The 26,623-nt window shown below is 47.1% G+C and overlaps 1 protein-coding gene across 1 annotated transcript; it reads right to left on the reverse strand.

The window, feature by feature from the left end:
• Window positions 1-532: 532 nt before the first annotated feature.
• LOC122921028 (fatty acyl-CoA hydrolase precursor, medium chain-like) lies at window positions 533-12,809 on the reverse strand. The gene is made up of 13 exons (XM_044270904.1): window positions 12,688-12,809; window positions 6,438-6,642; window positions 6,212-6,350; window positions 5,910-6,043; window positions 5,566-5,719; window positions 5,368-5,481; window positions 5,017-5,112; window positions 3,079-3,219; window positions 2,920-2,997; window positions 2,086-2,233; window positions 1,810-1,959; window positions 1,421-1,493; window positions 533-1,193 (listed from the first exon to the last, which is right to left on the reverse strand). Exons 1-13 carry the CDS (start codon window positions 12,746-12,748, stop codon window positions 1,016-1,018), a joined length of 1,671 nt encoding a protein of 556 aa, XP_044126839.1. The 5' UTR covers window positions 12,749-12,809; the 3' UTR covers window positions 533-1,015.
• Window positions 12,810-26,623: the final 13,814 nt, after the last annotated feature.

A 26,623-nucleotide genomic window follows, 5' to 3' on the forward strand; every position in this document is an offset into this window, starting at 1 on the left:
CCCCTGTATCTCTGCGTCCCTCTCTGTATACCCTTTTATTTGTGTATGCTTCTTTCTTTGCTTATCCCTATATCTCTGTGTACCCCTGTATCTCTGAATCCCCCGGTATCCTTGTGTACCCCTGTATGCGTGTCTCTGTCAGACCGGTTTGTAGGTCTTCATGGTGCTGGGGCAGCAGACTGAGTCCTGGCCCCGGCTTCACACCAGATCCCCCGACAGCGGTAATCAGTGCGTGTATGAGGACCTGCAGCCAGCAGAAGAGAACATACCCAGTCCCTTTGTTTTTGGGACATAACTTGGGGACAGAGGGGTCTGGTGACACAGAGACGTGTCTCTGTACGGGGGTCTTGGATTTCTGCCACAGATTCCGTGGTGAATACATGTTGTATTTTTCTGGAGTGTGTTTTGGGCCATGCGGGCATACCCTCAGGCTGTGTTCACATTTGTGGCCACATCGCCTGGTTTTGATGACAAGAATAACTCTGCACGCAAGAGGTGTCGGCGTCTGCAACATCAGAGACCAGGCGGCAAATACGGACCTTAATTTAATGGCAAACCAGAAGATCAGTCGCTGGTACAATGGTGGTCGGCTGCTGTCAGACTACAACTCCCAGCATAGACAGATCTAGCTGTGCAGAACAGCGGCGTCCCTGCTCTCCACATTACACAATTTATAGAGAGTAATGTACAGTAACCACAGCAATTATACTCCAGAGCTGCACCCTCTAATCTGGAGCCTCAGAGCTGAAATCTCACTGCATTCCCTTCTGGTTCAGTGTGATCTTTTCAGCTGGGGGGCGCATGTGGCTGACACGTAAGATCTGTCAGCAGGGCGGTCTTACAGCTGGCTTTGGTATAGGAGTCAGTGTCCTCATCGTGGACTTCTGGCCAAATGGTTGTTCACTTAGAAAATAAACATTGGAGGTGAGGGGTGACCCCCTTACTGCCACACCCGTGGTTTGTGGGGACATATCGGGGCACAGTCCTTCCTCCCGGATCTGGTCTTTGGAGACGTTTACAGCTCTGTGTGATCTGCCTTTTCCTCCGCCATCTTTTGAGGAAGGTCTTTGGTCCAGAATTCGTACTTTGCAGCCTTCAGTAGCTTGGAAGCTTTCTGCTCAAGGTCAATCTCCAGGAAGTCTTCATCGTGGTCGTACTGTGGCCAGTGGACCAGGCCCGGCCCATTAGGATCACTGTGGAAGAGGAGAAATGGATTAGCATCATCCAGACCAAGGAGAATGTACAGTGATCGATGACTGATGCTCGAGGAGGTGCCGTGGAGGAGTCTGGGGGTGTACGGACTACAGCATGGGGCGTTGTGCGTCAGGAACAGTGTGGACCCACCACTACAGCCGATACACCACATATAAGATCTGCCCGTCACCCACACACGCCATCTGACACAGCTCTAGTCTCATACCCAGTGCGGGCAAAGTTGGCCCAGTATCTCATGATGGTCCTGCTCAGATCCTCCTCTTCCTTTGTGAAGGCTTCTGTGAATAAAACCAGAAAGTCAGACCAAACAACGTGGTGGATAAGTGTACAAGACACCGGAGCTGACATCCGCCCAGGGCACGGCATGAAGTCAGCACATTATAATAACAGGCACCATAAAGGGGGAACCGACTGTGACCAAACCGAGCTGGTCATATTGTGATATTATACAGGACACTGAGCCCCAAAAGTGCTACAGCCCTGTGTCATGATGGCGCGTCATTGTGGAAAATAAGGACAAAACATGGAGGAAAGTACAAACTGCATGAGGGTTCATAATAAAGGAGACCTCCGAGCATTCTCTGAGTGCATCACCTGTGAAAAAAATGTCGCCCTCCAAAAATGGACCTCCCATCACAAAGAACAACTCCTCCCCGTGTTCGGCCTTCACAAAGTCCGGCTTAGAGTCTGCAAAAAAAGATGGACGGTGCTGGAACTCGTAAAAGTAGGTGGGATGGCCAGAATCTACAATGAGAGAAGGTTAGTGTCACAGGAGCGATACTCTGCACGGGACATAACAGGGTGAAATGCCCTGAGACCAGTGTACCAGGGACACAGTATACACGAGGAGGTCATTCTTGTGCCACATACCTCTGTGATACTTGGCCGTTCTCAGCGCCGGAATGACAAAGACGAGGTCTCCGACCAGATCTACGAAGCTGTTCCGGATTTCAGCAGGGTCAGTCTCATTTCCGACATACTCGTCTAGCAGGAGACTGATGGCGCCAGAGAATATACCCTGAAATATATGAAAACTTTCTCAGAATGTCACAGAAGACGATAAGCGTTGAGGCCGAAGGAGCTGCTTCTGGCGGAGGCCGCAGAGCTGGGTGATGGTGGCAGAGGCCACAGAGCTGGGTGATGGTGGCAGAGGCCACAGAGCTGGGTGATGGTGGCAGAGGCCACAGAGCTGGGTGATGGTGGCAGAGGCCACAGAGCTGGGTGATGGTGGCAGAGGCCGCAGAGCTGGTTAATGGGGGCCAAGGCCGCAGAGCTGGTTGATGGTGGCTGAGGCCGCAGAGCTGGGTGATGGTGGCCGAGGCCACATGCTAGGTGATGGTGGCAGAGGCCGCAGAGCTGGGTGGCATTGGGCAGCGAGGGGCTGCTGGGCATTAAAACATGCACCAGTGCAAATATCGCAGCCTGTGCCCAATGGCAGTGTGTTCTCATGTGTTGAGATACAAGTAGTTCCCGATCCTCAATTGAGTCCCCACATGGATAAACTTCAGCCATTGCCCACAGTAGAGCCTCACTCCACTCCGCCAAACCGTCCTCCAATATTTCACATAAAGGGCAATTCTCCAATAGAAATCCAGTCCGTAAGGTACAAAAAGTGCTGTCTTTATTATCACAGTCTTGTCCACAATCATAATAAGAAGGCTGACTTTCCATACCCCATACCCCCATCCACCCGCGGTCACCTACCATAATTGGGAAGTTCTTCAGGATTTCGTGCACCATTTCTCGCTCCATTCCTTCTCTTATTCCTGTGATGTTTATAGACTGGGAATGAAAGAAGTAGAACTCTCATCATTGTGGAGATCATTAGGATTATCCGAGGATGTCCTCCTATGTCATTCTTACCGTCAGGAGGTTCCATCCAAACTCCTGGTTATTGACTCCAGTCATAAATGGCACAGGGTTCACCTCTTTATCAGCCAGAATCTGTTCCACAGGTTTAGGGAAGAACGCCCCATCGATGCTCGGAGTCAGAGCCATGAAGGGCTGCAGGTAGAGAAAAGTGACAGGTGAGCAGTGGACACCATGGAAGCTGCCCATAAGCCTGTGCGCATGTGAGAATACACCCCCAAAGAGGCAGTCAAGGTGTGGGCGGCAATTTGGATCCCTGTGACAAGGATGAACTGCCAGAGCAGAGGACAGGCAGTGTGGTCATGGGGACACTGGAGCAAAGGATAGGCATTGTGGTCATGGGGACACTGGAGCAGAGGGCAGGCAATGTGGTCATGGGGACACTGGAGCAGAGGGCAGGCAATGTGGTCATGGAGAGACACTGGAGCAGAGGACAGGCGGTGTGGTCATGGGGACACTGGAGCAGAGGACAGGCAATGTGGTTATGGGGACACTGGAGCAGAGGGCAGGCAATGTGGTCATGGAGAGACACTGGAGCAGAGGACAGGCGGTGTGGTCATGGGGACACTGGAGCAGAGGACAGGCAATGTGGTTATGGGGACACTGGAGCAGAGGGCAGGCAGTGTGGTCATGGAGAGACACTGGAGCAGAGGACAGGCAGTGTGGTCATGGGGACACTGGAGCAGAGGACAGGCAGTGTAGTCATGGAGAGACACTGGAGCAGAGGACAGGCAGTGTGGTCATGGGGACACTGGAGCAGAGGACAGGCAGTGTGGTCATGGAGAGACACTGGAGCAGAGGACAGGCAGTGTGGTCATGGGGACACTGGAGCAGAGGACAGGCAGTGTGGTCATGGGGACACTGGAGCAGAGGACAGGCAGTGTGGTCATGGAGAGACACTGGAGCAGAGGACAGGCAGTGTGGTCATGGGGACACTGGAGCAGAGGACAGGCAGTGTGGTCATGGAGAGACACTGGAGCAGAGGACAGGCAGTGTGGTCATGGGGACACTGGAGCAGAGGACAGGCAGTGTGGTTATGGGGACACTGGAGCAGAGGACAGGCATTGTGTCGACAGGTGACTGTGCGATGGCCTCCAGCTCCAGAAGCCTATTAGGCCCTGCCAGAAGCATGATACTCAGCAGTACAGGAGTATCACAGTCTGTTATACCCACGATCAGTAGTCTCTGGTGGGTCTAAAATAAAACATCTAAGAAGTTTTACTTAAGCAGCCCATTATATGTGGAGCCACAGAGGGATAACTGTTCTACGTGCGCCCATACACCACCTGTGCCAGGCACTTTTTGTAAAGGGTCATCCTGCTGGACACTGACGGCGCTGTGAGTTTCTGCGGCCCTCGGCGTGTTCAGTGCTCATGCCCCTTGTTACTTTAGCTATTGCTGCTATTGACTTCAGGGTATACAGGAGCTACACCAAATTATTTTGGCCATGCAGTTAAAACGCTGTTGAGGAGAACGTGTACGATATTGGTTACCCTGTGGACGCTGTGCTTTACTTCTACTGAGGAGCTTTACTGCTCCGGGTGTCAGTATGTGGATCATGGAGTGGTCTGCGGTGTGACGGGCCATACAGACAGGCCTTTCTCCTCATCTGACTGCCCTGATGTCTCCTCATCTGACTGCCCTGATGTCTCCTCATCGCTTTTGTTTCTTGCAGCTACAATCAGGGGATTTAACCCTCACACCCCCTTTCTGAAGAGATTCCGGTTACATTAGCTGTAAGGAAGCATTGAGAGGGTTAAATCCCATTGTACCTAAAATAGACAGGTTTGTCATGAGGAGACCCGAGAAGCAGCAGGAAGGTGAACCAATCTACACAGATGGTTATTTTCTCTATGCAGTGCGTCCCCTCCTTTCTGATGCCCTAGGCACGTGCCCTTATGTGCCTTGCAAATACCGCCCTGCTGATCGTACCATAGAAGCTCCGATAGACAGGATCTCTTCCTCAGACTTCACCTTCAGACAGTCCAACAATGTGTCCACACCGCAGCCCGAAATATTGGCCACAATCTGCAAAGGTGAAGCATAAAATCTGATTATGGGAGGAACTCCGGATATTCAGCTATATGTGCACACAAAATGCACTGGGCTGTAGGAAATGGTGTCTAGCCACACAAGCAGCACAGAGTGTTTCAGGAGAGTAGTGCGATGATACTGTCCCTGCCCTCCCCCCCCATGTAATCATGTTGTGAGGCTATGTCTGTGTATTAACCCTCTTGTGTTCTGCCCATAGTCTGCAGTCCACGGCCTCACTCTGTCACTTACATTTCTGATGAACACAACTTCTTCAGTAGACGTGGCCACCAAACCCGGCATTATGGCTACCCCACTCTCGGCAATAGCTCTGTGGAATAAGCCCTTTGCCAAGGGAGACGCCACCTGGATATAGCAGATACACAGCAGGAGATTAGGAGTTCACTTATCCAATATCAGAACCCAAATATCAGCCTCACCACAACTCACCAGTGCAGAGACGCTGAGTCCCCCCGCAGACACCCCAAATATAGTCACAGAGTTGGGGTCACCTCCGAAATCTGCAATGTTCTCCTGAACCCACCGAAGAGCTTGAACCTGGTCCAAGAAGCCATAGTTCCCAGGAGCTTTATCATCTCCAGTGCTAGGATGAAGAAACACGTAATTCATGTTACCTTTACTGGGGTGATGTGATATATTGGGGCGACATTGATAGCAGATGTGGTGCAAAAAGACCTCAAACCTGGACTCTGAGTCGAGCATTGTGCAAAGCAGGTGTCAGCATGTGGCCTTGTATGTAGAAGCATGAGAGTCACAGAAACCGTACTGATTACCTCATGAAGCCGAGCAGCCCCAGCCGGTACTGGATGGATACGACTACAACTTTTTCATAGGCGCTTAATGCAGAACCGTCAAACATCATGGATCCCCCCATCGCCAGACCTCCTCCGTGTATGAACACCATGACCTGCACAAGCAGAGGAAGCGTCTATTACTGGTCAGAAAAAATGGGATGACTGTGTCCTAAAACTAACATCAACACCATAAGGGAACTGCCATGGGCACGGTGTCAACCCCACAACCAGGAGGTCTGAATTCACCTCTTTATATGCAGGTAAGTACACAAAACACTCACAGGCAGCATCTTCTCCTTCACTCGATCTGCTGGGGTGAAGATGTTCAGATATAGGCAGTCCTCCGACGTTGGAGGTATAATGGTCTTTGTTTTAATCGCCTTTGCCATCATCTCCATCATGTCAACATTCTGTGGGCATCTGTAATATATAAAATACGTGCACTTCACGTGACGATACAATATGAATGTGTGCTGAGCTCTGCCACCAACCTCCACGTCCACTTACATTGGAGCATAGTCTGAGGCCTCCCTCACTGAGCTCCATGCTGTGGGGGGTTCTGGGGCGGCAAATCTCAATGAACCAACTGGAGGTTTGGCGAAGGGGACTCCATAGAAGGTGTGGACAGTCCTGTCTGTTCCCTTTGCAGACGAGGTCTTCCCCCGCAGTTTGCCGTACCGTGTTTCCACTTGAGGTTGGTCATCCGCCTGCGCTAAAGTCACAGAAAGCAGTAGATTACTGCATGCAGAAAAGTGCCTGCCTTATAGTACAAACTGCTGGCATCCCCTGCTCATTCAGACTCTGCTCACTGCCGGCTCTGGTGATTTGTTGTGTTTGCACCGGACACAATGTGCCGTCATCTGATGGAGGAAAATCACTGCCCTCCCCTGCATTATAGGAGCTGAGTTTCTGTCTTACTGACTGTTTCCAATAACAGCACCCCCGGCTGTACATGATCAGCCTGACACCCTCCGCTCTACAGGCCTTTATAGGTGTATAGTAAAAAGTAGAGGGGTCCAGCTTCTGATAAAAGGATATCCTTTATTCGATGCGGTAAAATCCATACAAAACAAGACAGATGCAAAATTGGCGCGTTTTGGATCTCAAGTTAACGATTCTTACTCGTGATATAAAATGCCGTCTGTGACTCTCCCATATAAACACACATCCTCCAATCACATGTATAGAAACAACATCACATGATCAGGTGTGGGCGAATCACAAAACACGGAATGACAAATCCAACATGTGCAGAAAAACAAAACAAGTTACAAATTCATTGATACTGTGAAATCAATTCATGTTTTTTGTTCATGCCTGTGGGGAAGTAACTACCAAGTTCCAAACTCTAAAACTTTTTGTATTACCCTTCTGTAGAATGGGAAAGTGCAAAGTGGCAGAAGAAACATTGCGTGTTGGATAGTGAGGTCTGTCAGATAATGTCTCCGTATTCTGGATTTAATCTGTTTGGTGGTACATCCTATATATTGCATAGAGCATTCAACGCATGTAATTAAATAAACCGCAAACTCAGCGTTGCAGTTAATATATTGTTTTATTTTGTGACTTCTGCCATTCTCTGTGGACGTGACTGTTTGACTAACGGACATATGTTCACATCATGTGTATTTTCTGTGGCCACATTTATAGCTAAATCACTGCGAAAGGTGCACCACAATGATATGCAACTGACAACACGGGCTCATCCCTCTCGCTGATGTTAAAAACTGAGACTTTAGCCAATGTACTCCTGTCAGGAACACATCGGAGCCCTTTTGCACCATCAAGGTATCTCAGCGTGGCATGGGTTCCTACCACTAGACTACGTACGGTGTGTGAACACGGTCTGAGAGGTGCTAAGATACAACATACAGTCAAGCTCCCACACACCTCCATAGTGAGATCACACATGTGGTGGGAGAAATGATAAGGCTGTAAGCCCCGCCCATAACAGGCCACGTGACACAGGCCACCAGGTGCAACAGAATGCTACCAGCAGTACGCTGGGGATTGCCGTTAGCAACGGATCACATGCGTAGGAATTGCTCCCCCGGTTATAAACACGCCAAAGTGTTTGGGGTTTCTGAGTATTTCCTCCCATTTAGGCACGTTTATTTCAGTTATTTTTCTTGGTATGTTTAGAATGCGCCATTGCGTACTGCTGGTAGCATTCTGCTGCACCTGGTGGCCTGTGTCACGTGGCCTGTTTTAGGCGGGGCTTACAGCCTTATCATCTCTCCCACTACATGAGTGATCTCACTATGGAGGTGTGTGGGAGCTTGACTGTATGTTGTATCTTAGCACCTCTCAGACTGTGTTCACACACCGTACGTAGTCTAGTGGTAGGAACCCATGCCACGCTGAGATACCTTGATGGTGCAAAAGGGCTCCGATGTGTTCCTGACAGGAGTACATTGGCTAAAGTCTCCGTTTTTAACATCAGCGAGAGGGATGAGCCCGTGTTGTCAGTTGCATATCATTGTGGTGCACCTTTCGCAGTGATTTATGTATTTTTATATTTGCATCCACACATTATCCCATCTTGTGTAGGATGCCTTTCTGGTGCATGTGGTCTGGTGCATGTGGTCTGGTGCATACAATGGAGGATGTGCCGACATCCTCCATTGTATGCATTTCTGCTGGGGATTGCCGTTAGCAACGGATCACATGCGGAGGAATTGCTCCCCCGGTTATAAACACGCCACAGTGTTTGGGGTTTTTGAGCATTTCCTCCCATTTAGGCCACTTTATTCAGTGATTTGTCACATTTATAGCTACCCTGATATGAAAGCCACACTGGTTTGGCCTTTGCGCGGTCACAGAAAAGGCTGGGACGGATCCTATGACCCAAAGTGGTCGGAATCACTTCACTCCACTCGGCATCATAGTTTAGCACTGATAGATGGTTTTTTACACTTTTACAGATGTCAGTGTATTCCTCGCTATAACTGGTGGTAAAAGTAACGGATTTCATTTTTTCTTGGGTATTTGTTTCGGTAATAGGTTTTCCAGGAAAAACAAGTCTATTTCTATCTGATGTTAACGCCCATTGTCCGGCTTTCCTAATGGACTGTGTAGTGTATAGCCTGGAGTGTAACCTAGAGCTGATAGCAGCAGGAGATTGGGCGGTGGAGCGATTACGTCGCGCTCTCACCATTTCTCCTTATGGTATATTTTTCGTTACATGTGTAGGATGACATTTGCTAGCAGTGTGGGGATCCCCGCGGTTTCTTTTCTGTAAGTAACAGAGGAAACCTTTGTTTTTGCACCATCTACATATAAACGCAGATCCAAAAATGCAATAGTAAAGGGACCAGGGTGTAGAACAAAATTCTATGAATCCAAGTTGCTATCAAGATAATCTCCAAAAAGTGGTGTCCGCTGTATCATCTGACCATACACAGAGCAGGTCATCGATATAATGTCCATAGCACCTTATGTTAGGAAAGAAGGGATTATTAATAATATCAAGCAAAAATTTGCTCTCCCACCATGCCATAAAGATGTTTGCTATGGACGGTGAAAATTTCGTTCCCCATAGAAACACCGGAAACCTGGAGAAAATAACTGCAATCAAACATAAAAAAAATGTGTTTAATAAAAAAAAAACTACTGAAATACAGATGGAATCTTGCAGCTCTACAGTATAGTTGCTATAACTTCCCAAAATCCATTTGAGGGCAGAGATTCCCAAATTATGAGGAATATTCGTATATATGAGACCACATCAGCTGTAATCCACGTGAAAGCATCGCACCATTCAAAATTATGAAAAGATTGCAAAACTGTCCCGGCCACATCCGCGCCTCCGATACGATACGCAGGTGAGCGCTGCAATTTGACTTTCTATGTCTACAGGCCTTTATATGGTCTCAGCTCCCTGTAGATCATTTACAGAAGGAGCGACGTTATCCTGTATGGGATCAGAGAACAGGTCTGTCCACCCAGTGGCCTCAGTCGTGACCAGCCAGAATACAATGTAGTATGCGACACAACAGCAAGACCACCTGACCGAGACCCCTCCCCCAAAAAGACCCCAAAGACCCCGCAGGTGGTGGCCGAGCTCACCTTATAAAATCTGTTACGTGGACGGGGATATTAGCAAGAGATCTGGGCTGTGGCAGGGAAGGGGTTAAAGGGATTCTGTCACCAGATTTAACCCTATTAAACCACCTAACTATCCTATTCCTACTTGTATCTAGGCCCCAGTTACGCCAGAAATCTAACCTTTATAATAAGCTAATTAGCCTCTAGGAGGGGGGGGGGGGGCGTTGTTCCTGCTCCTAGAGGCTTCGTTCTCCCATCTTTGTCATCTCCCTCCATGTCCTGATTGACAGTGCCAGGCAGCGCTCACGTCTGTCTGCCAGCCCTGTGCTCTGGTGAAATCTCGTGCCATTCAGCGCAGGCGCGGTGAGGGAAAGACGCTCGCAGGCTGCCAGCTTCCTCACCGCTAATGTCAGCTGACTTAATACGGTTTAATCTGGTGACAGAAACCCTTTAAGTAATTTGTCATCAGTGAAGATCACATTCTCTTCAGTGGATACAATGTAACAAGCTCTTAAATTAAAAATACACAGAAGGGGGTTTTGTGAGATTTCCGAACAATACGAGACCCTTCATCACATGAGAAATCCTCATCCAAAGTCCATGGACTTGACCGGTGACCTGGAGCTGGAGACATCACCTGCTGGACCCTCAACAACCTTTATAGCCACCCCATAAAGCACAGCAGTGTCAGCAGCCGGTTATCAAGGGCCCCGGGGACAATGTTACACCTCTAGTTAGATAGCACTAACATAGTCCATAGAGCTGTACAGCCAGAGTCTCCAGTATACTGACCAACATCTGATCGTACTGCAAAAGCTGGGAAAACCTTACTGACCCTTGGCGCTTACACTCTACAGGAGAGAGAGCACCCCGCTGACCATAAGAGCTTACACTCTACAGGAGAGAGAGGACCCTACTGACCACAAGAGCTTACACTCTACAGGAGAGAGAGCACCCCGCTGACCATAAGAGCTTACATTCTACAGGAGAGAGAGGACCCTACTGACCACAAGAGCTTACACTCTACAGGAGAGAGAGGACCTCACTGACCATAAGAGCTTACACTTTACAGGAGAGAGAGGACCCCACTGACCATAAGAGCTTACACTCTACAGGAGAGAGAGCACCCCGCTGACCATAAGAGCTTACACTCTACAGGAGAGAGAGGACCCTACTGACCACAAGAGCTTACATTCTACAGGAGAGAGAGGACCCTACTGACCACAAGAGCTTACACTCTACAGGAGAGAGAGGACCTCACTGACCATAAGAGCTTACACTCTACAGGAGAGAGAGGACCCCACTGACCATAAGAGCTTACACTCTACAGGAGAGAGAGGACCCCGCTGACCATAAGAGCTTACACTCTACAGGAGAGAGAGGACGCTGAACATAAGAGCTTACACTCTACAGGAGAGAGAGGATGCCACTGACCATAAGAGCTTACACTCTACAGGAGAGAGAGGACCCCACTAACCATAAGAGCTTACACTCTACAGGAGAGAGAGGACCCCACTGACCATAAGAGCTTACATTCTACAGGAGAGAGAGGACCCCACTGACCATAAGAGCTTACACTCTACAGGAGAGAGAGGACCCCGCTGACCATAAGAGCTTACACTCTACTGGAGAGAGAACGCTGACCATAAGAGCTTACACTCTGCAGGAGAGAGAGGACTCAGCTGACCATAAGAGCTTACACTCTACAGGAGAGAGAGGACCCCGCTGACCATAAGAGCTTACACTCTACAGGAGAGAGAGGACTCCACTAACCATAAGAGCTTACACTCTACAGGAGAGAGAGGAGCCCGCTGACCATAAGAGCTTACACTCTACTGAAGAGAGAACGCTGACCATAAGAGCTTACACTCTACAGGAGAGAGAGGACCTTACTGACCATAAGAGCTTACACTCTACAGGAGAGAGAGGACCCCGCTGACCATAAGAGCTTACACTCTACAGGAGAGAGAGGACCCCACTGACCATAAGAGCTTACACTCTACAGGAGAGAGAGGACGCTGCTAACCATAAGAGCTTACACTCTACAGGAGAGAGAGGACCTCACTGACCATAAGAGCTTACACTCTACAGGAGAGAGAGGACCTCACTGACCATAAGAGCTTACACTCTACAGGAGAGAGAGGAGCCCGCTGACAATAAGAGCTTACACTCTACAGGAGAGAGAGGACCCCGCTGACCATAAGAGCTTACACTCTACAGGAGAGAGAAGACCCCACTAACCATAAGAGCTTACACTCTACAGGAGAGAGAGGACCCCGCTGACCATAAGAGCTTACACTCTACAGGAGAGAGAGGACCCTGCAGACCATAAGAGCTTACACTCTACAGGAGAGATGACCCGCCTGACCATAAGAGCTTACACTCTACAGGAGAGATGACCCGTCTGACCATAAGAGCTTACACTCTACAGGAGAGATGACCCGTCTGACCATAAGAGCTTACAATCTACAGGAGAGAGAGGACCCCACTGACCATAAGAGCTTACACTCTACAGGAGAGAGAGGACCTCACTGACCATAAGAGCTTACACTCTACAGGAGACAGGACCCTAACAACCACTTCTGCCGCTCTTCCTGCTCTCATTGTAATGTGTCATTATGAAACAGCTCATTGCACAATTAACCGTCTGTGTTCTCTCCGGTGTAATGTCCTGCGCCCTCAGTGCCCCCTCATTGTAATGTCTCCTCACCTGATGCCAGGACCCCCAGAGCCAGGATGCACAGCACAACTACCCTCATCAGAGCCTCCATCGGTGTAGAATGTGCAGAGCTCTGAATAAGGCCGTTACCTGGGCTGAGTGCTTTGAGGAGGGGCAGGGCCAGCCCTAGTCTTGTGATTGGCTGCTGGGGGTGTCAATCACGGTGGGATGGCCCAGCCTGTATCCGTAGGTGCGGAGAAGTATCATCTATGAGATCAGGATCGTGCCGCGACTTTGGTCTGACGACATGAAATTACATATAAGTGTCCTGACGAGGTGTGTGACTTGCTGCTGACGTCACATAATAATTTTAGGGTACAGTATGGCTGGGATCTGTAGTGCACACGACTTACACTGATCTGTATGCAATTTGTGACCAAATATCCTGTGGGTTCTGGATTTTTTTCGGGACTGTTGTGGACTCTTGTAGAGGTGGCATCTTGCCACGTAGTACCCAAACCACGTTCCAATCAGTACTTGACCTGTGATTTTGGTGCCACAGATAGCCCTAGTGTTACACAGGCTCACTCTGCAGAGCAGGCTTTGGAGGCTGGATTGTGTGTCAGTGTTTACTGTAGTAAAGGCGTTTTATTCACGAACCAGATACCATGGACTCCCTGCGCGTGTTGTAATATAACCTACATGGATGCCCCAGCGTGTTGTAGTAACGTTCCTGTGAGGTGCAGGCGCCGGTACCTGCGCTGCGCTCACCTGTGCTCTCTGACATTTCTTATGGTCACAGCAGCTTCACGACGTTTGGAGGATTTCAGTGATGACGGAATTCGCCAATGACTGGGACCGGATGAGGAGCGCTGAATGATTGCCTGCTTATGGTGCGCCTGTTCTTGTAACCTGAGGCGCCCCCTTGTTCTGATAAATCCCACCACCCTTCAAGTGCTAAAACACTCGATCCGTGCGTCCGTGCTGCAAATTGTAGAACGCGCCCAATTCTTTTTCTGTGTTACGGACAAGAATAGACATTTCTAGTAACGGGAGTGAGAAAAATATTGCAAGGTGTCCATAATTTGCTGACCACGTGGGATCCTGCATGAAGGCCCGGCATGAAGGCCCGGCATGGAAGCCCGGCATGAAGGCCCGGCATGGAAGCCCGGCATGAAGGCCCGGCATGGAAGCCCGGCATGAAGGCCCGGCATGGAAGCCCGGCATGAAGGCCCGGCATGGAAGCCCGGTATGGAAGCCCGGCAGGAAGGCCCGGCATGTAAGCCCAGAATGAAGGCTCGGCATGAAGGCCCGGCATGGAAGCCCGGCATGGAAGCCCAGCATGAAGGCACGGCATGGAAGCCCAGCATGAAGGCCCGGCATGGAAGCCCAGCATGAAGGCACGGCATGGAAGCCCGGCATGAAGGCCCGGCATGGAAGCCCGGCATGAAGAGCCGGCATGGAAGCCCAGCATGAAGGCCCGGCATGGAAGCCCGGCATGAAGAGCCGGCATGGAAGCCCAGCATGAAGGCCCGGCATGGAAGCCCAGCATGAAGGCCCGGCATGGAAGCCCAGCATGAAGGCCCGGCATGGAAGCCCAGCATGAAGGCCCGGCATGGAAGCCCAGCATGAAGGCCCGGCATGGAATCCCAGCATGAAGGCCCGGCATGGAAGCCCAGCGGTCATGTGACAGAAAGTGTGGATTAAATCTTCCCGACAGATTCAATTAACAGATGCGCTCTGCCAGACCGCTCAACCCTCTGCCTGTCAGAGTAAGTATGGCCGCCGGCCTGTGATGGCTTGTCTCCAGTCTTATGGCCCTGCTGTCTGCTGGAGCTCGCTGGTACTTCTCAGGGGTTAACCCTTTGCAATGTGCTGTTATCTGCCTCCTTACTGAGCTTTCTGCTGGAAGTGAAGGATCCGTCCTGTCACTATTACATGTCTGCTTATAGAACACAAGCTCCATTGCTGTTTGCAGAGTTATACCTGAAGAATTAACTCCTTCCTGTCCTGATTATATGTCTGCTTATAGAGCTCAAACACAAAGGCTGTGTGCAGGAGGCCTTAAGGTGTATGCAGACTTAACTACTACATATCTTTGAAAGATTAACTCCTTCCTGTCGGTACTATTTGATTGACGTTCTATTCAACAGCTCTATATTCTTATTTATCTCGTTTACTGCTCTATATGTGTTAATCTGCTGTAGCAGAGTACGCGGCCTTGATTAACCCTTTGTTTCCTATGTTTTCTAGCTGCTACAACACATACTGATGGTATTTTCTCTTTCCTATAGATGCCTTGCTCTCAGCAGGCCCAGATTATGTATCAGCTGTGGTCGGCCTTTACCTGATGAGCTCACATCTGAAGCCTGCCTGCAGCGTCCGTCTCCTGACAAGGTCTCCTAGTCCAAAATCTATATTATTCTATTTTCCTCCTACCGAGGTCTGGTCGCTTCCTGGTCACCCAGTCCTTTTTGAGAAGCTGAGAAAAGACTGGGATAAGCCAGAGAAAAGAAAGAGATCTTGGCGCTAGATTTAAGTCTACATATAAAGTGCAAGAAAAGTTCTCTGAAGATTTGGATTCATGTCCTAAAGTTGATTTGGAAGTGGCCAGATTATCCGAAAAATCTAAAATCACTCTTTCCTCAGTTTCGGAAGGTAGGCTTTGTCAACTAGGCCATGACATTAAAGATGGAGTACCTGGAGAAGCTCTTCTAGGAAATAAATTTATCCCTACTGAAGGCAGCTTCAGAATTCCTCTGTGATGCCCTTTTTAGAATATGAGAAGTTCTGCTCCAGGGCTGTGGCCCTGTCCAACTCTGTCAGACGTTCTTTATGAATCAAACAATGGCCTGGGGATATTTTATATAAAAAATATATATATATATATCATTTCTGTAACCTGCCCTTTCATCCAGGGCACATGTTCGGTCCACAGTTGGACAAGATATTGGAAGCCCTGAATGAGATAAAAGGAGCTAAATTTCCAGATTTAAAAAGGTTTTTTTAGATTTTCCAACAACAAAGATTTAGATCCAAAAGAAAAGGCTCAACATTCAAGAGAAGGGGCAGCAATCAAAAATCTGCTGATTTATGACGCCAATCCTCCAGGGCCTCCTGTAGGCGCTGTCTACAAAAAATTCTTGTGCCAGTGGGCAACCACCTGGGTGGTTTCCATACTACAAGAAAGCTACTCACTAGAGTTCATTTCTCCTCCTCAGGACAAGTTCACAGTAATATGGGTTAAGTCACCAGTGGTGCCCAGACTAATCTCACAATGCATTCAAAAGTCAGCCTTAGAGAAAGTTTTGCCATCAGAAAGAGGAAAAGGAGTCGACTCCAAGGTGTTCCTAGTGCCCAAGCCAGTAAGCAAATGGAGGTTCATAATAGATCTTAACAACCTAAACAGATTTCTGGTCAGACTAAAGTTAAAGATGGTGACAATCGGTTCAGGGATGCCCCTATTATACAATGGAGATTATCTTGTAACAATACACCTAGTGGATGCGTACCTACACATAACAATACTTCCCCAGCATCTCAAATATCTTCAGAAAGCTCTACACCCAAGAACAGGTCTGCAACATCTCCAATTCATATATCTGCCTTTTGGGATTGTGGTAGCCCCAAGAGTGGTGACTCTATCAGAAGTCCTGAGATTGAGAGGAGTTACTGTGGCTCCCTACCTAGACGATTGGCTACTGAGAGCATCTTCTGCAACTTTACTGGCGAAGGATCTGCAGATAACAATACAAATTTTACAAGAACACGGTTTTCTGATAGATTTCAAGAAATCACACCTGATCCCAACACAGAACATCAAGGTTTTTGGGCTTCATGCAGAACTCTCACAATATGTCTGTGAAACTTTCAGTAGAAAGGAAATGGGAGATTGTACGAGAAATCACTCATCTCACCACATGCCACACGATCTCCATCAGAAATGCAATGAGAGTGCTATGGCTCCCTATATCATTAATCGATCCAGTCCCATGGGCCAAGGCTCACATGAGATAGGCTCCAGAGCAACATCTTGGCATCATGGAATGGTGCTCTCAAAGACCTGGACAAGATGGTGTCCATTCATTCCTCGACCTGTTAAGACCTTCAGTGGTGGTTGATTCCGTCTTATCTCCAGAGGTGTCATTGTCTGTTTTCTCAGCCCTGGACTCTCCTCACCAAGGATACCTCATCATGGGGTTAGAGTGCTCGTGTTGGCAATCATTGGGTAAAGAGCATTGTAGCTGGGCAGCTAAGACCTGTCCTAGGTTGCTAGTATAGCCTATGGGTATACAGCTAAACCTGCAAATATCCTTAATACAGTTCTTATGTTTATGTGTTAAAGAGAAAAGCAGAGTTATTTACTGTGACATCATGTTTTGGATGTCATATAACTGTTATATTTTGCGTTCACAGAAGCAGAAAGGGATAATGTACCTTTGGGATTCATTTTGCAGTGTAAGGTGGACTCAGTGACACAGCAGAAACAACAGAAAGCATAGTGTTAATCTGTTGTTGCTGGGCAGAAGTTTAGTCCAATCACAGCCAGCTTCTCACTTAGCAAGAGTTTTCACCAATCACAGCCAGCCTCACACACAGCCTGTCTGGGAATTCCCCCAGCTCCTGCTGCTAGAATCATTATTCACCAGAGACAGGAGCTGAAGAGACATTCACTCCACTGAGAGCTGAGCTTTATGGGAACAAGAAGCCAATATAGGTATTTAAAAAAGTTATATAATGTTCATGTTGTTAGTATTGTGATTAGAACTGTATACTGAACGAGTTATATATGTGTTTACTTACAGTTCCACCAAATTGCAAGCATACTGAGCCATACATTTGCATACAAATTCAATTGTAAGTTTCAAATTGCAAGCATTCAGATTCCATATTGCAATCCAAATTGCATATAACCATACCAGATCATACTCAACCAATCTGCAAATAGTCACTGCTAACTGCATACTGCAAGTGAACTATTAGTTAGACCTCAGATATACCTCTCAGAGAGATCATAAAGTGCTTAAATAACTTAAAGTGAGAGTACAGATACTGAAGAGAGAAATATATCCACCAATTTGTGTTGAATGACAAGATTGAACAGTTGAACCACCATCTTATGCATACCGCCATTTTGTGATATCTTTTTAACACGTGTTATGTACATGGACTATTGCTGCGGAGGCGGCAGTGTTATATATGAAGAAAAGTTGAGGTTAATAAAGAAGTTATTTCAAGCATTTGGTGTGCTCTTTAAACCTACTGTTTCCATAGAATGGGGCTAGAGGAATTACAGAGTAACAGACGGTCTGGTCAGACTAAAAGTCAGAGATATCAGAATTCTTCTAATGACACAGCACAAAAGGCACTTCATAGTGCTGCGCCTGCCACAAGCATCGCAAACAAGCCCTTATCCTCAAAGATGAAGTTAAGAGCAGTACTTGCAGGGGAATCATGTTCAAGTTCAAACAGACACCCTTATGACTGTCTTCTATATAAACAAACAGGGGGGTACTGGGAGTCCCCTACTGTCATTGGAATGCAAAAAGCCCCTCGGGGAATGTAGTCTGAACTCTGAGGTCTTCAATCAATTTGTCCAGAAGATGGAAATGCTAGACTTGGATGCCTTGGTATCAACGGAGTATGCAAAGCTACAACAGTTCTGCTCTCTCCCTCGGGAGAAGCAAGCATTGGCTGCAGATGGTCTATCTAGCGGCTGGATGGGAAAACTGATATGTTTCCTTCCTCCAATCCCCAAGGTCCTGAGGAAAATATTAGAAGAAAAGACAGAAGCAATAACAGTACTCCCATTCTGGCCATACAGAGCGTGGTTTTCTCTGGCATTGATGATGTTGAGAGGGATCTTCTGGAAACTCCCACTGTGGCCCAATCTTCTATCCCAGAGAGGAATCCTTCACCCCAATCTGAAGATTCTCCATCTAATGGCCTGGAGCCTCAGCGGCAAGCCTTATTAGTTAGGCTTCTCTTCTGAGGTTGTCAGCACAATTCTAGCCTCCAGAAAACCTGCAACTACTAAAACCTACAATAGAGTCTGGAAGATCTTCAAGTCATGGTGTATCGGGCAATCTTGGGTTCCTAAAGCTATAACTACCATTCTCCAGTTCTTGCAAAAGGGTGTCAGTAAAGGCCTCAGATTCAAGAATCTGAAGTTACAGTTTACAGCCATAAACACTCAGCTTCAGGGATTATTCCCCAATAACTGCCTGGTAAAGTCGTTCTTCAGAGCCCTAAAGATCGCTAATCCAGCATTTCATCCTCTGCTTCCTTCCTAGGACCTTTCTCTTGTTTTGTTGGTGCTCTTCAACTCGCCATTTGAGCCTTTACAGCAAGCATCTCTGCACTTGATGACCTTAAAGACATTCTTTCTTATGGCCATAACATCAGCCAGAAGAAAAGGTGATCTCCAAGCTCTGTCTATCCGGGACCCATATCTCAGAGACCTGGGTCACTGTCTGGTTCTTCAAACAAGGCCTGGATCCCTTCCAAAGTTGGCTTCCAGCAATAATATTATAAATCAAGAAATCACCTTACCTGTGCTATGTCCAGATCCTGTTGGAGAAGAACAGGCATCACTTCACCTGTTAGATATAAGAAGAGCTATCTTGTGTTATCTAGAGAAGACGGAACAGTTTAGATCAGCGGAGAATCTGTTCGTACAGCATCATGGTCCGAATAAGAGTAACAGAGCGAGCAAGGCCACTCTTGCCAGATGGATACACAGTGTAGCGAAACCAACCTCGCCACGGTGTTTTGGAGGGGGCTGTTTGCCAGCCTCCTGCCCTGGGATTATGGTCCCTTAAGTTATTGGGTCTTAAGGCACTTGGGACGGAGCCCTCTGTCCCTGGATTGCATCTTTTGCCTTACTTGCTTGGATGAAGCACATGGTGAGAACAATAGATAGCGGCCATTGTAACTCACAGACACTGTTCTGACTTTCCACACGGTGCTATCTTGCCTGTATTTGGTGCACAGAGACATCATTCAGTAGTTTGAAACTACCAAACAGGGGACACATTTATTAGTGACTATTTTCTGTATAACTTGTATATTTTCAGTGTAACTGTATCTTCCAAACTACTGAACGGATGTGGGTGAATTTTGGATATGTGGTTCACCCAGATCCCCCGGTTCCGAGGATATATTGGTTATGGGGTTATTGCATGTTTTGGGGTTCCTGTGATATGTTTTATAAAACTGTATTTCTCTGCCTTTGATAATTATATTCGCCAGTGTGTTCAATAATCATCACCGGCAGAGGGGAGGATTTTGTGTGGGTGCGTTTCTATTGTCCCATTGTGTCCCATGGTGATGTCTGTCCTGTTGTCTCCACATGTGTATTGGCGATCTCCCTTTTGTCCTGAGAGATAATTGGATTGCCCTCTGTTGTCTCCGGGACAGAGAGGAGGAAACCATGATGCATTGGGGGATGTGTTGTATCTGTTCTGTATTTGCAAAACTGTAATAAAAACCAGGCTGGGTGTGCCAGCACGTCAGACCACTGCTTGACCCTCAACACGGAGCCTTGTCTCGTTATTGGGGGGATTCCCTGTATGCTGTTAGAGACTGATTGCCAGGAGTGTAATCTGATTGTATGCTTTTCCTGTTCGTCTGCTGGCAGCTATTCGTGAGGTTCCAGTTTGAAGTGCTATTTTGTATCCAGTTCGGGAGTTTGGTGTTCTGCAGTAGCTGTGCCTGTCTCTCAGAAAGGGGCATATCGCCTAAACTGATTTTAACCCCTTGTCTGCTGAAACGGTCCGTTACACACAGTACAATAGAAAGATGAAAGGAAGTTCAGTGTTGCCTTATCATCAAGGCGCACTCAACCAGATCAACGGCAACTTCATGGGCAGAGCTAGCGCAGGTATCCCTTCACCACATCTGCTCGGCGGCAACCTGTTCCTCGAATTCTACCTTCATGAAACATTATTAACTGGATCTGATGCAGGCAGACGGCTCGACTTTTGGCAAACAGGACTGGAGTTAGCATCTTCTATACCTCCTCATTCATTTTTTGCTTTTCAAATCCCATATGTAATTGAGCTGCCGTAAGACGTACAGGAAAGTGAAAATTTACCCACCTGAAATTTTTGTTTCCTGTAGTCCTTAGGTAGCACGACTTTCCCTCCCTTAATAATTATTATTTTTTGCTTCATTATAATACAAGGCGGCTTCACTGGTGTCAGGGTTTTATGGGTGGACCTGGAGTGTGATTGGTTGATTAATTTAGTTTTTAATTAAGCTTGTTAACCTGTCTCTTCTGGCTTCTGTTTGTACCTAGCGGAATAAAATCCATATGTATTTGTGCTGCCTAAGGACTACAGGAAACGAAAATTTCAGGTGGGTACATTTTCACAGTATGGTGCTGTGTATATATCAGTGTATGGTGCTGTGTATATATCAGTGTATGGTGCTGTGTATATATCAGTGTATGGTGCTGTGTATATATCAGTGTATGGTGCTGTGTATATATCAGTGTATGGTGCTGTGTATATATCAGTGTATGGTGCTGTGTGTATATCAGTGTACGGTGCTGTGTATATATCAGTGTATGGTGCTGTGTATATATCAGTGTACGGTGCTGTGTGTATATCAGTGTACGGTGCTGTGTATATATCAGTGTATGGTGCTGTGTATATATCAGTGTATGGTGCTGTGTATATATCAGTGTATGGTGCTGTGTATATATCAGTGTATGGTGCTGTGTGTATATCAGTGTACGGTGCTGTGTATATATCAGTGTATGGTGCTGTGTATATATCAGTGTATGGTGCTGTGTGTATATCAGTGTACGGTGCTGTGTATATATCAGTGTATGGTGCTGTGTGTATATCAGTGTACGGTGCTGTGTATATATCAGTGTATGGTGCTGTGTATATATCAGTGTACGGTGCTGTGTATATATCAGTGTATGGTGCTGTGTATATATCAGTGTATGGTGCTGTGTATATACCAGTGTATAATGCTGTGTATATATCAGTGTATGGTGCTGTGTATATATCAGTGTATGGTGCTGTGTATATATCAGTGTATGGTGCTGTGTATATATCAGTGTATGGTGCTGTGTATATATCAGTGTATAATGCTGTGTATATATCAGTGTATGGTGCTGTGTATATATCAGTGTATGGTGCTGTGTATATACCAGTGTATGGTGCTGTGTATATATCAGTGTATGGTGCTCTGTATATACCAGTGTATGGTGCTGTGTATATATCAGTGTATGGTGCTGTGTATATATCAGTGTATGGTGCTGTGTATATATCAGTATATAGTGCTGTGTATATATCAGTGTATGGTGCTGTGTATATATCAGTGTATGGTGCTATGTATATATCAGTGTATGGTGCTGTGTATATACCAGTGTATGGTGCTGTGTGTATATCAGTGTATGGTGCTGTGTATATACCAGTGTATAATGCTGTGTATATATCAGTGTATGGTGCTGTGTATATACCAGTGTATGGTGCTGTGTATATACCAGTGTATGGTGCTGTGTATATATCAGTGTATGGTGCTCTGTATATACCAGTGTATGGTGCTGTGTATATACCAGTGTATGGTGCTGTGTATATACCAGTGTATGGTGCTGTGTATATATCAGTGTATGGTGCTGTGTATATATCAGTGTATGGTGCTGTGTATATACCAGTGTATGGTGCTGTGTATATACCAGTGTATGGTGCTGTGTATATACCAGTGTATGGTGCTGTGTATATACCAGTGTATGGTGCTGTGTATATACCAGTGTATGGTGTATCTTCGGCGACATTCATAGTTTTCAGTTATCTGCTCATGTGACTGGTGGAGTGAGTTTCTTTCTGGGCTCATGTCCGTTTTATCTGCTTACTAGCTGAAGGACGCGGCTTCGCTCGGGTATATTTCATCTATTTCATTTAATGTTTGGTTTGTGCCCATGGCTCCTGTCCCCTCCGTTCTGCCTCATAGACTTTAGGCCTGAAGCCTATGAGGCAGTAGAACGGCTCAGGAGATCGCGATTACCTCACCGTGACCTCCTGCGTCTGGTCTTGCGAGATGACGCAACGCGGGAAGGCACAGTGAGGCGTTCGTGACCATCTGCGCCGGAACGCCACAAGCGGTGATGGAGAGAGGAAGAGAGGTGAGTAAGTATTTTTCTTTTGTGTAACTGCCCTAAGGCATGCCATTCTGGGGGCACTATGGAGGTGGGGGGCATTATCAGTTTAAATAGCAGAAAAAGCAAAGAAGGCAGTCATACAGTATAATGTGGCCCCTCTGTATAATATATAATGTGGCCCCTCTGTATAATATATAATGTGGCCCCTCTGTATAATATATAATGTGGCCCCTCTGTATAATATATAATGTGGCCCCTCTGTATAATATATAATGTGGCCCCTCTGTATAATATATAATGTGGCCCCTCTGTATAATATATAATGTGGCCCCTCTGTATAATATATAATGTGGCCCCTCTGTATAATATATAATGTGGCCCCTCTGTATAATATATAATGTGGCCCCTCTGTATAATATATAATGTGGCCCCTCTGTATATATATACACTCACCTAAATAATTATTAGGAACACCTGTTCTATGTCTCATTAATGCGATTATCTAGTCAACCAATCACATGGCAGTGGCTTCGATGCAGGTCGGGCTGTGGTCCTGGTCAAGACAATCTCCTGAACTCCAAACTGAAGGTCAGAATGGGAAAGAAAGGTGGGCTACAACAGCAGAAGACCCCACCGGGTACCACTCATCTCCACTACAAATAGGAAAAAGAGGCTACAATCTGCACGAGCTCAACAACATTGGACTGTTGAAGACTGGAAAAATGTTGCCTGGTCTGATGAGTCTCGATTTCTGTTGAGACATTCAAATGGTAGAGTCCGAATTTGGCGTAAACAGAATGAGAACATGTATCCATCATGCCTTGTTACCACTGTGCAGGCTGGTGGTGGTGGTGTAATGGTGTGGGGGGTGTTTTCTGGGCACACTTTAGGCCCCTTAGTGCCAATTGGCCATCGTTTAAATGCCACGGGCTACCTGAGCATTGTTTCTGACCATGTCCATCCCTTCATGACCACCATGTACCCATCCCCTGATGGCTACTTCCAGCAGGATAATGCCCCAGGTCACAAAGCTCCAATCATTTCAAATTGGTTTCTTGAACATGACAATGAGGTCACTGGACTAAAATGGCCCCACAGTCACCAGATCTCCACCCAATAGAGCATCTTTGGGATGTGGTGGAACGGGAGCTTCGTGCCCTGGATGTGCATCCCTCAAATCTCCATCAACTGCAAGATGCTATCCTATCAATATGGGCCAACATTTCTAAAGATGCTATCAGCACCTTGTGGAATCAATGCCACGTAGAATTAAGGCAGTCCTGAAGGCAAAGGGGGGTCCAACACCGTATTAGTATGGTGCTCCTAATAATTCTTTAGGTGAGTATATAATAGCCCCCCTGTATTACTATAATATATAATGGCCGCCTCTGTATTATTAGTATATATAATGGCCCATCTGTATTATTAGTGTATATAATAGCCCCCTCTGTATTATTAGTGTATATATATATATTTGTGGTCATGGCTACCTGTGACGTGTAAGGCTACATGTCACGCTACCATCTACCTGCCTAACTAAACTAAGCGGCTTGAATTGGGCCGTAACCGCTGTGTAGGAGGAATGCCTAAAGAGGGCAAAACACCACAACTAACTGATACATAACAGTTTATTGCAAACAACACTTACATGACCAACTTCTCAAATGTGAGAAACATCTCACGAATAGGTTGAGGAATGTACCTACTAGAACATGAAGAGCGCCATCGAGCTAATTTCCGGATTATATGGGCCGGAACTTTGTTCCTAGAGGCAGCAGATGCTGCACCTATCCTGAAGGAATGGCCTGATGTAGCTGCCGGGTTCAACCCTAAATGGGACACCAGCGTACGGACATGACACACAGACTGAGAGGCGGTGAGAGGACTCTCTGGGTCTCGGTCTGTTAGCGCTGCCAGTAACTGCTGAAAGGCACGGACCGGGCACCATGAATTTGATGTCGGAAAGAAAATGATTTGTGTTGGGGGTCCTGTTTGAGATGTTTTGGTGACTGGTAAGGACAGCGTCTAACCGTCAGAACTCGGGCTCAACTGGGTGAGGCTGGCAAAACTGCTATTGGCGGAAGTGCACGTGAAGTCGCCTGGCCTCAAAAACCTGTAAAACCCTAAGAAGATAGCGGCTTTAAGCACTAGACTGGGGAGTACACCAAAAGGGGCTCCATCTAGCATGTTTGTCAAGTCCCTAAAGATTTCGCCAGTGATGGCCTGTCTGCGTGGCTGGTCTTCCGCACGGCATTTGCACCTACCCTTCAAAGCTGCCTTGATAACATGAGCAGAAAATAGGGACCTCAGCTCAGGATTGTTTATGGCAGAAAAGCGTTGTACCCCTGCCAGGTAGGATCTAACGGTGTTGTGAGAAAGCCTCAACTCTGAGTGACAGAAACCTATAAACGCCAATACGTTAGCCCGTGACAAAGCATCAGCCGCCACGTTCTGTGCACCTCGGACATGGGAACAGCAGTAGTGAAAGTTGTATTGTAACGAGAGCCAAACTAGTCTTCTTGCAAAATACGTGACGTGAGATGTCCACTGTTGCTGAATTGTCTGAAATGATCGTAACTGTGGAATTGGCCCATGAACTACCCCACACGTGTGCAGCAGCCACTATGGGGTACAGTTAGAACAAGGCTGAAGTCTGTAGAAAACCCGGGATCTGTCTAACTTCTCCGGGCCACGTCCTGGCCATCCAGTGGGTGCCAAAGATGGCAGCAAAACCAGGGCCAGTGGAAGCATCAGAAAAGACTTAGGCCTCATGCACACGACCGTATTTAGTTTCCGTGTCCGATCCGTTTTTTTTTGCGGATAGGATGCGGACCCATTCATTTCAATGGGTCCGCATCAGTATGCTCCGCAAAAAAAATAGTGCATGTCCTATTTTTTTCTAGTTTGTGGACAAGGATAGGCATTATTACAATGGATCCGCAAAAAAAAAACGGATGCCATACGGAACGTCATTCGTCTTTTTTTGCGGTTCCGCAATTTGCGGACCGCAAAACACATACGGTCGTGTGCATGTAGCCTAAGGCCTCCTGCACAGGACCGTTTTTTTCCCCCCTTTACTGGCCGTTTTTTGCGTTCCGTATACTGTCCGTATACGGAACCATTCATTTCAATGGTTCCGCAAAAAGAAACGGAATGTACTCCGTATGCATTCTGTTTCCGTATTTCCGTTTTTCCGTTCCGTTTAAAGATAGAACATGTCCTATTATTGCCCACAAATCACGTTCCGTAGCTCCATTCAAGTCAATGGGTCCGGAAAAAAACGGAACACATATGGAAATACATCCGTATGTCTAACGTTTCCGCTCCGTTTTTTGCGGAACCCTCTATTGAAAATGTTATGCCCAGCCCAATTTTATTTATGTAATTACTGTATACTGTATATGGCATACGGAAAAACGGAACGGAAAAAACGGAACAGAAAAGGAAACACAACGGAAACAAAAAACGAAACAACGGATCCGTGAAAAACGGACTGCAAAACGCTGAAAAAGCCATACGGTCGTGTGCAGTAGGCCTAAGGGAGAGGAACTAGTAGCAGCCGGGATGAAAAAAGAAATCCTGTTCCAGTGGTTCAGAAACTGGTCCCACAAGAGTAGATCTGCCACTGCCTGACCATCTAGCGGTACTGGACTATCCTGCTGTGGTGCCGCGGGAAGAGGGGCCAACAGACGGGAAATGAATGACCTGCCCTGCGGGATAATGCGCATAGCAAAGTGTAACATCCCCGGTAATGACTGTAAATCAGCTTTCGTGGACACTCTCACTACTGTGAACCTGTGGATGACTTCCCTGATCCTCAGCAGTTTGTCTTCTGGTAGCCTAGCTAGCATATTCCCTGAGTCTAACACGATG

The sequence above is a fragment of the Bufo gargarizans genome, chromosome 10 (genome assembly GCF_014858855.1).
Source record: "Bufo gargarizans isolate SCDJY-AF-19 chromosome 10, ASM1485885v1, whole genome shotgun sequence".
NCBI lineage: Eukaryota > Metazoa > Chordata > Amphibia > Anura > Bufonidae > Bufo > Bufo gargarizans.

Bases quoted from the DNA above. Each gene is read 5' to 3' on its own strand.
- LOC122921028 (XM_044270904.1), bottom strand. From the start codon at position 12,748: ATGGAGGCTCTGATGAGGGTAGTTGTGCTGTGCATCCTGGCTCTGGGG. The intron at 6,643-12,687 runs GTGAGGAGACAT...CTGTGACTTTAG, and splicing joins TCTGGGGGTCCTGGCATCAG to CGCAGGCGGATGACCAACCT. The intron at 2,234-2,919 runs GTAGGTGACCGC...CATATATTTCAG, and splicing joins TGAAGAACTTCCCAATTATG to GGTATATTCTCTGGCGCCAT.